General features: G+C 29.5%; 1 protein-coding gene across 1 annotated transcript; it reads right to left on the bottom strand.

The window, feature by feature from the left end:
* Positions 1-1572: 1572 nt before the first annotated feature.
* On the bottom strand, positions 1573-3657 carry LOC124839633 (putative isoaspartyl peptidase/L-asparaginase 2). Its single transcript, XM_047315517.2, has 4 exons — positions 3346-3657; positions 2610-2843; positions 2349-2435; positions 1573-2273 (listed from the first exon to the last, which is right to left on the bottom strand). Exons 1-4 carry the CDS (start codon positions 3505-3507, stop codon positions 1776-1778), a joined length of 981 nt encoding a protein of 326 aa, XP_047171473.1. The 5' UTR covers positions 3508-3657; the 3' UTR covers positions 1573-1775.
* Between the last annotated feature and the right edge of the window lie 12649 nt (positions 3658-16306).

Consider the following 16306-nt stretch of genomic DNA (forward strand, 5'->3'; position numbering starts at 1 on the left):
GTATACATAAAATTAAATGATTTAAGTAATAACAATATAAGCATTTTTTTAAGAACTATTCACTTGCACATGATGAGTGGGGAATATACAATTAAGAATATAAAAGATAATTTATAATAATTGCGTCCGAAATTTATTTCGTGTTCCTTTAAGTTGTGAATAAACAAAATGACTCATTTATTTTTTATTCAAAAAGAGCATTGTAGTGTTTACGAAATTTTTTAACATATGTTTTGGTTATAGGACTCAGTCGCTAAACATCTTTGTAATTTGTCTTTCTTTGTCATCCGGTCCTTTTCCTTACTGGTTCGCTAATCCGGTCGGTGTGTACCTGTTAAAGATACTCTGATGCCAAAGTCAATGATTAAACCGTCCGATTATCTAATATAACAATAGCAATAATTAATACACAGTAAATACGTCCACCAGTCCATACCGGTCATATATCTTCTATGACCAGACAGCCTTATCGTGAACTGAGACCGTCGGGTCATAAGTAACATATATATTTAAACTTTGAATATAATTAAACTTTGAATATAATTGGTTTTCTTTCATTCATATACCTTATTTTTTACAGTACAATAGTATTATAGAAAATGTATTACTTAACAAAATGAGACCACTGCAATAATATATTTTCTTCTGTTGTTGTATTTCACAAAGTACTTGAAAAATATTTATAGTAAAGAAAAAACTATTATGACCTCAATATGTTTTCATAATTATCTTTTCATTGGAATGTTTATTTCTTTATGCATTTGGTGTTGATTTAAATATTGTTATAGAAATTATGGTCATTTAACTTATTTGTGTGTTTATGAAAATTATATTCCTTTATATATATTTTATGTCGATTTAGATGTATATATACTTTTACTGAAGTATTATTGTATATATTCAGTTTAACAAGTATATTAAGTCACATAATTTAACAAGACTTATTTAATTTGTTAATCTAAAATATTAAAGAAATATTTTGAGATATATTTGTTAATGTAAATATTTATATAATAATAATGTATGACCAAATTTTGATAATCTAATTACATTAATGATTTAATTTCGATAATTTAATTAGATTGTAATATTCCTCATATATATCCGATAACTTTGGAAACAACTACAAAAACTTATTCACCATATAGTTTGAATGTTTGCAGCAATGTGGTGAACAAATTGAAAATATGTTTTAAAGAATGAATTAAACTGTTAGATAGACTATTTACAAAAAAAACTGATTTGTTCTTTTAAATATTACTACTACGTTAAGATAAACATATAATTTAATGCATAATTATTATAATTTAAACCTTCAAATAAAATACATATAAAAAAATTAATGTTTATTAGAGGTTTCATTTATGATAAATATCCTTAATTTTCAATGACTCAATAATTTTGTTTAGAAACCTTAACCATGTTTTTAATAATTTTTTTATGTATCATTATTTTATTAGTTTGAAATAGAACAATCAGTAAAATAAATTATCAAAAGTTAAAAAAACATTTTTCTTTCTCGTGTTGTCAGATTAAATTTTGTTTGCTTGGTTTGTACTGGCTGACACGAACTGCAGCAAATTAGCGGTTGTTGGATATGTGAACAAAACATGAATGACGTACTTATGGAAACATGGCATCTGTGTCACACCCAAACGAAATTCAAAAGAGCTAATGCTAATTTCTACCGGTAATAGAACCCCAACATTGATTTAAAAATAAAAAGTGCAGAACCAAAATGAAGAAAAAAAAACGTTTTATTTTCTTAATATTTTCTAGTCCCAGATTCCGACCTCCATGAATCCGTCCTCGGTGGCGCAGCCCCTGAACATGGCGTTACAGTTGAAGCCATAAGCGACGTCACCGGTATTTGAGACGGCGATCAGCCCTGCTTTCCCTTCGTCCAGGCGGTGCTTGATCACAAAGTCCACAGCCTGCTGCAGTGGCAGTCCTTTGTATTCCATCACTGCAGCCACCTCACGCGCCAGCGTGCCTCGTATGATAGCTTCACCTTCCCCAGTGCACGAAACCCCACACACTCCACAAGCGTAAGTCCCTGCACCTATCAGAGGCGAGTCACCGATTCTTCCACTCTTCTTGTTCATCAAACCTCCTGTCGACGTCGCAGCCGCACACCTCCCCTCCTTGTCCACCACCACACACCCCACCGTCTCCGGCGCGTACACGCTTATTGGCAGTCCATTCATCTGCAACGGACTCTCGGCCCCCACACCGCAACTATCGTATCCAGCCGTTGGAATCCGATAATCAAACTGCATCGTAAACCAAACAAAACATTCCTTAATTTATTTTCTATTTTATTCAATAAAAAAAAAATGTGTTCGTACCAGGATTGTGTTTGCCTCCTTTGCCAGTTTCAGCATTCCGACATTTTCAGGAGTAATGAAGTATTCGTTCTCCACTACCTCCACACCCTGTTAACCGGCCAACATTGTTTGTGTTATTATATTACAATATATAAATTTGCTCTGAAATAAAATGAACATGTGTGATAAACGGTGGTGTGATGATGATGTCGCACCAGTGAGGCTGTGACAGTTTCTTATCTTGTATGCAGAAGAAAAGGAACCGTTAATAGAAGAAAGAACCTGTTGTCTGGCGAATTCTTCAGCGCCGTTAAAGGCGAGGTAGGAATGTGGAGACTTGTCCATGACAAGGCGAGCGAGTGAGACGGGGTTTTTGACGGTGGTGAGGCCCGAAACGGCCCCGCATCGTCTCTTGGAACCGTCCATGATACTTGCCTCCATTTCCACTGTTCCCTTTTCTGTCAGGGCGGATCCTCGACCCGAGTTAAACAGGGGATCCGTTTCCAGTTCCCGTACCTGCATCCACAATACCAAATCACTCCGACGCCACTAAATAAACAGCAATTCATAGAATAAATAAATAATCTCGATCACATTTTAGGCAATAGATATATTTATCATCATGAAGGTTTTGATATAAAAGGGTCCGGAGAGCAACTTTGATTGAAACGTTAACATTTTGGACACTGCACAACTATGACAGCAACCGCGACCGCGACCGCTACGACATTTCTTGAGTTTGATTATTACTGTTATTCATTCCACGGGTTCTGTATTTCTTGTACTCGGTTAAAGAATGCATGCATGGAGAACTAGGCATGCAGGAAGCAGCCGGGAAACATTTTCTGTTAAATTAAAATCTTTCAGCGTTTTCCACAGATTTAAATGCAAAATTGGTCCGAGAATCGCGAGAGAACGCCATGGCACGAATGGGTATACATTCGTTTGGAAAATGGTAAGGGCAAAGAAAGGACATGCAAGAGGGAGGGAGAGAGAGAGAGAGGAAAGAATTACGTACGACAAGTTCGACAACGTCGACGGCGGAAGCATTGGAACGAAGGGCAGAGATGCCAAGATTAAGACAGCGAGTAAGGAGTTGTTTGGCTTGCTCCTGACGGTGCGATGGGAGATTAGGATCCACGCCTGCGCCACCATGCACCGCTATTGCCCAGCCCCCCATGATATTATTTCTCTTTATTCTATGTACGCAGTTGTGTATCGTTTTGTGTTGTGTTTGGGGGTAGAAGTTGGTTGGTGGTTTTATAGGGAAATTCGGACTTGAAAGTGATTATCTGGTGTAGTTAAATCTGGGTTAGGGTTGAGGGAGGGAAAGTGGTACGCGGTCGTTTCGGATGCATGAGAGTTGTTGTCCCTGACTTGGACAACTCGGATTCCTTATCAACTACGAAGGAAGGGTGCGTATTCCGAACTTGCCCTTTCCCCAGTTTGTGCAGAATGAGTCAGACTTCGGTGTCCAACGCTGCTCTCTTCTGTCCCTGTTTTCCTCTCACTATTGGATATGGGAGGGGGTAAGATTCAACTTATTCTTTTCATGCTTTAAATTAATCATTATTATTCATTAAATACAATCCCTTCAATTAACACATTTACCTTTATTATATTAACTAAATCACATTTTAGATATATTTCATCAATCAAACTAATTCATAATTATTTATATTTTGATAATAACACTAAACTTATTTTTTCTTCTATTCGAAACTCAATGAAGTAATTTTTTATGAAATTATGTAATTTAATATATTTAATACTATTCATATGTATCAAACAAACATTCAACATCTCACTCATAATAACAATTTGCCATTATACGAAAATTTAATAAAAAATAAGATAAAAAAAATACAAAACATGAAAAGATCACACCAAATTAAAACACACAAAAAGATATATCTATTATAACAAAATATTCATAAAAGATATGAAAATTATATCTATAAAAAAAATAAAATAAATACATAAAGATAAAACGCTAAATCATTAATATTATTCTCTATTAATCAAAACTAAATTAACTAATTTATCGTGATAATGATTTTCCTAAAGAAAAAATGAAAATTTTTGAATTATACTTACTTACAAAAATATAAACACTAACATTATTTTTCTCTAAAACTCTTAAAACTATTCATTAATCCAAAAAATTATGACAAACTAAAAAAAATCATTCTTCAACTAAAGTTTTTGAAATTTTTTTAATAAATCATGCTCCAAACTATAAATAGTTTTCAAAGTCAACATAATTTGTTATGATATGTAAGAAATTATTTGTAATGACAGTTTCTATTTTTTTAGTTTACTTTGATAATTATTATTAATGACTAACATTACTTTTCAATTTTTATTATCATAAAAAACATATAAACACAAATTGGTTAAACCTATGTTTGCATTGGTTAAAAGTACATATTTAATTTTACCCCCTTTCAGTAGATAACATACATATAATGCAAAAATGTAAAGATTATTCAGTTTAATAAATAATATGCACATTACATTACATATTGTTGTTGTATATTGCCAAATTAGAGTATATGGTTATCTTAACTAAATAAATATATACATACATATAAAAAATAATATTATATTAAATATATATCATATATAATTTATGTCAAATATGTATACTTCGATGTTCTTTTTTATATAAAACCTCATTGTGGAAGCTAAGACAGATCTTTGTCACCCTAAATTTTTATATATTATAAAAAATTAATATATAATTTTAAAATATTTTAAAATTATAAACCTTTACTGTAAAAGTTTTTAAAAAATACAAATGAGAAAAATCTATGAAATAAAAAAGAAACCTATACTAAAAGAAATTTTATCTGTTACACTTCATTTTCACTTAGACATTATCATAAGTGTAATCTAATAAAAAACAAAAAATAACTTCTCAAAACTATGTAAATAATAGAAGAATAAAACATTAAATGAAAGAAAACAAATTATGATAATCAGATAATAATATTTTTATTTTTTTTATAATAACAAATATATTATTGTGACAGTTATCCGTAATAGAGATAAATATGTTTTATCAAAATTTATTAAGATATAGTAATTAAGACATTAAACATAATTATTAAAAAATTAATTACTTTAGAAAGTACTAAATGATTTTCTCTTGTAATAAATGTATATTCGTTTGGACAATGAATAATTTGAGAAATACATTGATGACTTTAAGTGATATTCATGAATATTGATAACAGAATAGAGAGTATTTATTCCAAAGGAATATATATTTTCTAAAGTATAGTGATCGGTAAAATTAAACAAATCTTTTTATGGTAATAATTATTGCTTTAAAATGTCTATTTGAGAAAATTGAGTCCTCGAAAAATGTTAAAAAATGGTTAGTTGAAGCAGACATGTCTGTTCGCAGCAAATTGTCTCCCGTCGTCATGGACTGTTCTTAACAATAAACGGAGTACTTTTTGATTATTTTAAAAAAATTAAAATGCCAAAATAGATAGTATGATCCCCATGACGAGGCAAGGATATTATTACATGGACTTATTTTAAAATTAACATGGACTTTTGGCAAGGATATTATTACAACATCTATGTTTGACCATGTTTTAAACATGGTTTTCCTCCTTAAAAAAATTGAAATGAAAATACCATAACCACTTTTTACGTAAAACATACCATGTTTTTTATTCTAAGAATTATTATAGGACATTGATTTATAATATCTCGGTTTAATTAATCATTTTACAGTAAGGGTGCAAAATGTCCAATTTGAACTTCTTTATTTTGTTTTTTAACGTCACTGCACGTATACAGTATTTTTCAGAAGAATCTTGCAGTACCGATAATTTTATTTAAACGAGGGAATCTGGAATCCCTTTGGTTCACCGGGAAGTGTGACCTGAATCATTATTTAGTTTATTTTTCCATACATTTTAACTAATATTAATCAAAAGGTAAGATAACAGAATTAAAAAACTCAATAAAATTATTATTATAATATAGTTTCACCTTCAAATTTGATACTACGTGTTATAACAATTTCATTTCTAAATGCTTTGACAAAAAATTTCAATTTCTACAACTTAATGTAGATTATTATAGCGGATTAAGAATTTATAGAACCAATACACTTTAGAAAAGACAATAGAAAAGCCACAGTGATATTTCTGCAGGGTCCTGAAAACTCTTATTGACTTTCAAGTGTTTCAATTTTCCTATTTCGTTTTTAAGTTTTACTTATATATTTTGAAAAATAAAAATAGTAATATTTTTTCATAATTTTAATAACATGTTCGTAATTTTTTTTTTTACTTTTTATATATAAAAACTAATTAAAAGTTAGATAAGATGAAAATAATGATAATAATATAAACAATATAATCGTTGAATCACGAATAATAATTTTAGCTACTTATTAAATTTTATAATATAAAATCTTGTTTAACAATTAAATATAATAAAAGATGATATAATAATAAAATAACATAGAGATATGACAAAATAAAAGCAAATATGATTTGATTGGTCCGGTACAAGAAAACAAATAATAATAAAATATTACTTAAATTATGTTTTAAATAAAAATTGAAATGAATTATGTTGAAAAGTAAAGATAAAATTGGTAGCATTATTTATAAGAAGTTTTGAGTTTATTGTTTATTTAAATGAATACTGGTGAGATGGATTCCAGTAGAAAGTTGAGGCGGCTATAGAAAATCGGGTAAGATCGGTGACTAATTAACACGATAAGTCACAGCTGATGCGTTATGCACGTGCTTACTTATTAACTGGCTCAACCCTTAACTTAATAAACAAATCTCAATTTGGATTATGAAATTATTTAGAAAATTTATGATTATAATAATTGATTAAGGGAAAGATAAGGTTGTGATTGGCTGTTTAAGATGACTAATGATCGCCATAGATATTAAGAGATAATGCTACGAACTTGTGTGGACCCAACCATTGTAGCTCTCACCAATACAAACCCAAACTAAGATATCTTATCTTCTTTACTTTTTAATCTCCAATTATAAAAAATACTTAATATATGCCATAAAATTATCAAATAATGGTTTAACTCCACTTTATTTATATAATCATCTAAAGTTCATTCAAAAGTAAATAATGTTTCCAAAATCTCAATTAAATTGAATGGATTTCTTCTTTCAATATTTGTCAATTTGAAAAATACTCATAATTGTGTTTTCCTTCTAAAGGTTTTTATTACAGGTTATATTTTTCATGATTGATTGAAAAAATTTAATGACATCAAATTAATATAAAATAAAAATATTCCAAAAAAAAAACTGATACTGTCTTGAATATATAAAAATAGCCCACGCTGATAGGAAATTGACCAGCACTTCCCAACTTTTGGGGTAGGCTACTTTTTTGGGTAGGCCACTAACACAAGAGTGACAGCGATTAATGATATCTTTTTTATGATTCAATTTCGTACCAAGAAATTTAAAAAATATATTTATTAATAAATTTTATTTCTTTCTCCGTTTAAAGCACTGAAATTTTCCATTTTTTAAATTTATAAAAATACTTTTCAAACTTTTAATATCCTTGTATTCATTTTTTCCACTAAGACAGTGCAATTTTGATATCAAATTATAAGATTTGGACTTGTTTTTTATACGTGTGTATGAAATTTCATCATGAAGAATATATTCACGAAGAAATCGTGGCTCACATAATAATTTATATTTTATTAAGAGGTCATAATTTCAATTTTTTAAAAATCAAAACTTTTTCAAAAGTTTTATTTTATGTAAGTTGATAAAAATTTAATGACTAATATATAATTCCGAATTGTAATGATTTTTTTTTATTTAATTTTGTTTATGTCCAATTTTCATTGTCACATTTATGTCTTAAAAGAAAAAATTTTCGATTTCTCTCTTAGTTTAGTGTTTTAACTCACTTTTCAACACGTGTTACACAATTTGAATTCCAACATCAGACACTTGATTCCTTTCCACAATACTTACAACCACCTTGCACCTAAGTCTTTTCACAATTTCTTTTATGTATAAGATCAAAGATAATAGATGCATATAAGTTTATTTTATTATGTCTTAATTTTGGATTTTTTTTATATGTTATTGTGTCATATAATTTTCAGTGTACTTCGTATTAAATTTTAATTTAATAAAGCTTAAAGTATTTTTGAAATGTATTAATATTAGTTTCAATTATATTATATAACATGAGAATTTTTGTGAGAGTAGGTATGTGATAAAATTGAAGTTCATGCAGATTATACACTAAGAATTTTTTTTAATGTAAATTTATGCGGGTGTGGGTTTAAATGAACGAGTTCAGTTGTATATTTAATTGTTTCCATAGTGCATAAGTTTTACCGATGTGCTACATATTATTGTCCAAGTTAAAAGAACACACAAGTGTGATAAGTCCAAAAAATAGTAAATTTTTATATGAAATTTTGACACTTATATTTTAAATTGTGTACATTTGTATCAATTCGCCCCAATATAAAAAAGATGAAATGTAATCATATATTTCCGAGTTGTTGATTAAAAGGAAATCATTTGATTCCTATTTTGTATATGTTCCGGGTAAATTAAGAAAGAAGAGCAAATCCTACAACAATTCACTCAAATTAAAATGATCTCGCTTAAGCTAGATTCATCAGGAAGCCATCGATTTAAAAGTCATTTTCGCTTAAGCGAAAATAATTTAGCTTAAGCGAAAATGACTATCTTCTCCAAGAAGTTTCTTCTTGCTTAAGTGATAATCATCTAGCTTAAGCGAGAACTTGGGCAATATATATACTCACGAGTCAGAAAGATAGGAAGAGACGGAGAGCTGCGGAGAAAGAAGTTACCCAAAGAGTTTTTCTTCCACTTTAGTTGTAGGATCTTCTTCTTCATCGCTTAGAATGCTAATGGCTACGATGAGTGGCTGATCTTCTCTCTTGGGATTGAATGTAATTGATTCGAACTCGGATGTAATCTGGTGATATTTATATATAGCATTTTTGTTTTATTCAATATTGGTATTTTTGTTCTCCTCTTAGCGCTTGATTCTATCTGATCAATAATTTCATGAATATGGGTTTTAGATTTGACTGAAAAGTATTTCTAAAATATGATCTGAACAAGAATGCTTGATATCCTGTGATGCTAGGGATAAATTTTAGTTTATTAATTGCTTTTAACACTTGAATATAATGCTAGACAATTTGTTGGATATGTGAGGAATTGATATTCAAGGAATTAATCTTATGAATTTTATACCCGAGGAATCGGTATAAATGACTTTTGTGTGTTGGATCAATATTGGTAATTTCAGTTGCTATATGTTTATATTCATTTAGATTGTAGACGAGTGAGATAGATGAATTCAATCCCAACTTCTCGTATTAAACTTTCTTTAACTTATCTGCCATTAATATTTCACTTTTACGCAACGTAGTATAAATTATCAAAATTCATTATGAATCAGTTTGAATACCCTTGTATATATGCTGTTTGAGATAAATTTATCTATTTAATTGAAGTTATTCCTCGTGGGATCGACACTCTTACTTAAAAATCATTATAGTACAGTACGCTTGTCAAAAGTTCAACAAAGTGTCTCATTTATTTTACCTTTAACAATTATAAATACTGATGGAAAGATCCTGTGATCTCTATTTTGTGCAATAGCAAAATAACTTGATATTTTTTATTTGAAAAGTATGGGTACTTGAATAATCATCATGCAACATTTTGAAGTCTTTGATGCTTAACTTTAACAAAAACTAGGATTTAAGAAGTAACGCAATGAACTTTGCATCATATAAAAGTTACGAATGTGCTGAACTATTATATCAGAGGCACATTATTGAATAATATACTATCATGTCCGATCTCCAAATCTTTATATACCATAGTTTATTTCATCTTTTAATGAAGAAATCTCGATTGAGCAAGTCTAAGTACAAAAAAGGATTCAAAAGTTATCATCTAAATTGGCTTAATTTCTAAATATCTAACTATTCATAAAATAAACCAGAAAAAAAATCAAAATCCTTATTTAGGTGACCAAGTTGATGATAAAATTGTACGTCCAAATTTTAATTTAAAAACCTGTCAGAATATCTAAATTGAGATTAGAGTGAACCATTTTAATGAAAAAAAAAAACTGTATTCTTCTTCTTCATGTACTGCACCACGTTTCTCCTGGTCCCATGTGCTGTGCTAGCTAGTTCGTACCTGAATGGTTTGGAAAATTGCTACTTTATTTGTTTTTAAAAAGTAGAAGATATATGTACAGAGACAGAGCGAGAATACATTTCTTCTGTCATCCAGAAAATTGAGAATTTTTATGTACAAAATGTAGCATAGGATTTACAATTTCTCAAATATAATAAAATTATTTGTTATATAATATTAAATTTGTTATATCTACCAAAAATAAAACTAATTTAAAATATATATAAATATTAATTTCATTTTATAAGTCAATTCTGTAGAAATTAACTTAGATCGGTTACGAGACAGTGGTGGTGGACAGAAGAATTCCTGTTGAACGAAGGTTTGGTTGTGGTCATAGTCAGGAAGGTAAAGTTGGTTTGTCTAAGATAAGAAATAACAAAATTCATATTTGAGTAGGTATCATTTAAAAGCGCAGTAAAAGAACTGGAAAATGATTGAACATAATTACTTTCCAAAGTTGGTTGGTATGTCATGCTGGTCGAAATAGCTCATGAAAACAAACTGGGAAAGTTACAGAGCTACTGTCATTGTAAAACTAATCGATCATGTGAAAATTCAAATGACCCTTGATTAATAAACTAATCTATGAAAATAAAATACAAAATAATAAAAATATCATATTATTAAATAAACCCATAATTCTTGACATAATCCCATCTTAGAAGTATCCCAATCTAATTTTAGGAAATAAAAAAGAAAATATAATGTAACCCCGTTATATTATTTCATCTACCTATTTACGTGGTTACAGTTTTGATGCTTCTTTTGTGAGAATGTGACCTTAGAATTTAGTTCTGACTGCACATTTTCCACGTTATGTGAAGAAGCCCATGTGAAACACCCCCAAGTTGAAGGTTTTCACTTGCTGTTTATGGTATGGTTCTAACCTTCTTCTTCTTTTCTTTTTCCCCAACACGTATCTTAAGTTGAAAACAATTTTAATGAAGATAGCATTTATCATTCCTTCCTCATATTCAAGTCTTAATTGGCTACATGATTGGAAGTCGACTTCATTCTATGGCATCATTTATTTTCTTCTTGTTGGTGTTAACGCATCGATTATTCCAACTATATATAGCATCATTTATTTGCTTCTTCTTGGTGTTAGCGCACCAATTTCTAACTTTAGGAGCTCGTAAATTGTACAAAGTTTGCCAGCTCCACATTGCTTACTATGAGATGTGTGGTTATTGTAAATTGATTGTAAAATAAAATATGTTTTGTGGTGTTAGTTTTAAATTTGAAGGAAGAATGGTTGAATAGGAATAGTGTGGAGTGAAATAAATAATATGAATAAATTAGTAACGTGAAACTCGCACCTTAACAGAATTAGGCAGTGTCAATTGATGGCACATTGACATTGAGTTATGCATTTCAACGAAAGCAACCATTGAAAACGAAGATGTTTTACGTTGAAGTTGACAATGTACGAATGGAAAAGAACGTGAACGGTAATGCAATTTCCATACGATCGTGTATTTTCTTAAGAATGTTTTTGCCGTTTAATGGCCAATAAAACTGATTCTGAGGCTATCTTCCGCGTATGCTGAAATCTCTTTTCGTGTTTCAATGTCGCATCGCTTTAATTTTATAACAACCAAGTATTGTTTCCTCCTCTTATTGGTATTCCTTTGAATTTCCCTTTTTTTATCATTATTTTAGATAAATAAAGCAACATTCAAAATGTCTTAAATGTTCCTTATTAAAAAATCACCTATTGTTTTATTTCTATCAATATTTTGCTCTGTCTTAATTCTATTTCAAATCTATAATTATATCCAATATAATAATAGTATCTGTTCATATAAATTATTACATAAAAATGTTTTACAAACTTGTTGAAAAATGTTGCATGATTAAACATAATTCAACTAAGGGGACAATCTTAGTCTGTTATTGATTCGCCAAAAACATCCAAGGTCAGGTTTCTGAGGAAAAAAAAGTTTAGAAATTCTGGCCCATTCTGCCTAAAGAAGGATAGGTGATGTGACCCGCTAGTATGTTTTATTTTAATTTTTTTATCTTTTTTATTTATATATATATATATATATATATATATATATATATATATATATATATATATATATATATATATATATATATATGTGTGTGTGTGTGTGTGTGTATGTATTAAAAGTACATCATAAATATATTTTAAGTTTTAATTAATTAATATCTATATTAAAATAATTATTACTTTTACATATTAAATATACATTTATAATTAATAATTAAAATGTAATCTGTAAAGATTAATAATTTAAATTATAATATTATTATATATTTACAATCTTCAAATAATATGATATATAAATATCAAATTTTTAGATTACTTTTTATTTTAAAAAAACTTAACGGATTAGACTGTTCCACTCCACCTCTAATCCACCAATTTGATAAATCCAATAAAACAAAAAATAGCAAATAAGTCCGGTAAATTTAGTGGGTTCGTCATACCCGATTGTTATCTATAAATTTAATTAAATATTAAGAATATGTTCGAAACATATTTAACGCTTGTTGATTTTATAAAAAGTATTTCTTTTAAAGAATAATTGAAGTTTATGAAATGTTCTGGTGAATATTATGTCAATAAATATTTTCAAACTAATTTGATATGTCAATTTTCAAACTAATTTGTTAGTTTCTAAGAGAAGTTAGTCTAAGGAAACAAATAGTATTTTCTAAAAAAATTTAACTCAAATTGAATTGGTTTATTAGAGTTTAACATAAATAGTTCTTATTATATATATATATATAGATTATATTTTATAATTTAAAAATATATATTATTAATTTAATTATCGTATAATTTAAATATTTAAACTCATTTAGATCTTACCAATTTGAATTATATGAAAACATTTTATAATAATGTGGACCAAAACACTGTTAATCATTAAAAGAATACATGACCGCTAGGCCTGAAATTGTTTTCCCCAACTCCACTCCAAAGCAGGCCATGTTGATTGGGCTTGAGTTCTCGGTCCAACCCAATTGCACAAGGAATTGCTAACATTAACACAAAAAGGCTCAGTTTCATCTCTGTTACTCGGTAGTCCCTTTCTTAAAAAATGGACTAAAATATTTATTTTATATACTTATTAATTTTCAACTTGTAACTTTAAAAGATTTATTTTAGTCTTTTACACTTTAAAAGAGGTCACTGCTTCAAAAGACAACATCGATCCAAATTAAACAAAGAGTAACAAATAAATCCTTAAGAAATCAAAGATGAAAACGAAATTTCAACAAATAAAATAAAATAAAATATAGCAATCATAGATTTTTATAAATGAAATGTGTTTAAAACATGTATTGAATGGGTGATTTGGCATTGTGTCGAAATGGAGATTTTGAAAAGGAAAGGTGAGATGGAGGCAAAGAGCAATGAATGTTGGTTCACATATTCTTGATCTTTTATCTTTGAAAGATGTATAGAGTATAGTTAGTTGTTGATGATTATGGTGGCGGTGGCCAAATCCATGGCTAGGTCTGTGACCTGTGACGTTTATTAATGTCACTTTCCTTTTCAACAAGACAAAAACTTTGTTTAGGAAATAGACAATGCCACTGACCCAACTCTGCCCTTGATGTTAACTCTTTAACTAGCACTCTCTCTTCACTCCTCCATCCATCTTTCTTCAATTCAACTCAATTTCAAGAAAAAATTACAAGATTTTCTGAGGCCCTATTAATTAGGTTTTAAGGATTAGATTTCCTAAGGAGAGTGAACAGATTATTGAGTGTGAGTATAGTAATAGGTGAGTGGAATGCATGTGGTAAATGAAATTGAATGAAAGTTTGGTAAATGATGGTAGAAGAGGTGGATCCCTTTGGAGGCAAAGACAATAGGAGAAGATGGCAGATGCAGTTAATGAACAAGTGTACTGAGTAGCAGCAGTGTTTGGCATTAGCCTGCTTCGGACAGTGACAGCTTCCAACAGACAGCAGCATGCGGCCCAAGCCCAGAAGCCCATTCCAATGTCATCCCGTGCCCCATGTGAAGACCCTTAGAGGGGTCCTTCACCATTATAACACTCACGCACGGAATGTGTATCTCCTCCTAACTTCACAATTCCAATTGTCTCTCTCCCTTTCAATTCTCATTTATAATAATCATATTTCACACACAATCTTCCACAGTTCCTCGGATAGGATCAATTATTTCCCCACTTCAATCATATAGCGTGCAATTCGAATTTACATTCTCTCTTTTAATGCATTCACGCGGTGAAATCACAAAACCCACACTTTTGACTGCACAATCATATTAAAAGTGTGGTGGGCTCCATATTCTCTGGACCCCTCCTTCTCTTTCCACAGCAAATTCAAACACACAAAACAAAAATATTAATAACAATGTTTAATTATTTTAAATTTCAGTGTTAGACCTATGACCACAGTAAATTTTATATAGAATTTAGTTTCCACTGTAATTTTATTTTTACGTTCTTTGTTTGAGAAAAATAATTATACTTTGTGAAAAAAAAAAATTTACAGTTATCTACCAAGAATTAACCATCGGCATAAACTGATAAATTATTGAAACTATTCTGAGCACTAAAAAGAAAAGGCTTGTAATAGCACTCCATTCACAATAGGAGTAAATAACTGAACAGGTCAAAGGGTGCCACACTGCTCCTATCATCTCTTTGCCCATTTCAAACATTGAAATATACTAAAACAATTGAGTAAAAAAAAGTGTACTTAAATAAATTATACCGAGAAAGAAGCAACATGTTTCTCTTTTCGCCAATAGTCTATACTATTCCGTGGTTGTCTTTTTCTTCCTTTTTCTTTTTAATTCATATACGCTTTATATCATTAAAAATTATTTTATACAATTTTTTTTATACGATGGAAGATTTATAAATTCTTCTACTTTACGTCAATTTTAATTGAATTGAATTGAGTTAGATAAAAAAAATATTCATCACCTATACTACAAAATTTTCAGTCAGATTGGGGTGGAAGAATGTGCTTGAAAGGGAAAAAAAACATTTTAGTTTTTGGAAACACATATCATGATGCAGTATCTACACATTATGAGTTCATTATTAAAATAATAAGATGTTGTCTTGTTAGTGGTAACATAATATATGAAATGTGGAAGTATTTGGTGGAATTGAAAAGTTTTTGTTTCTTCTCAATGTCATTTCAACAACAACACTCAATCTCCCTTGAAAAAAAAACTCAAAGCAGCACGTATATAGAGAAAGGGAATAAAGTCAAGCAATGGTCCCCTTTAATAAGGTAGGGAAAGCATATGCAGGGGCTTTCATGGCTGTCTTTTGCGTGCTATGAACAAGACAGAACCAAGATCCACTACAAAAGAAAATTGTTCTGCCGAGCAAACCAATTCTTAAACTCAAATCTTTTCTTATTGTCTCTCTTTTTTTTTTGTGACTGATCCAAGTGAACCAACAAGGTTTCATAGACGGCCAGTTTATAATTTTTTTTAATTCAAGATGCTGTTCTGCTGCAATTAGGAAACATTATCTTTTACCACTGAATTGTAAAGGAATGCTGCAAAAGCTCTGTAGAAGTTGTTATTACGAGGAGTTAATGCAGTAAAAATATCACACTTTTATTCTTGGTTGAGATCTGAGAAAACAACTGTTTGTTTTGCACTCATTTTGACTTGGTCTTGTTTTATTATTCGATTTGCGGTGCTTCCGAGAAAGGATGGATATCGGAGACGAATTTTGCACTCGAGAGCTTCAAAAATCGAAAATCCACTGC

The sequence above is a fragment of the Vigna umbellata genome, chromosome 2 (assembly GCF_029865625.1).
Source record: "Vigna umbellata cultivar VRB3 chromosome 2, Vumbellata_1.0, whole genome shotgun sequence".
Taxonomy (NCBI): Eukaryota; Viridiplantae; Streptophyta; class Magnoliopsida; order Fabales; family Fabaceae; genus Vigna; species Vigna umbellata.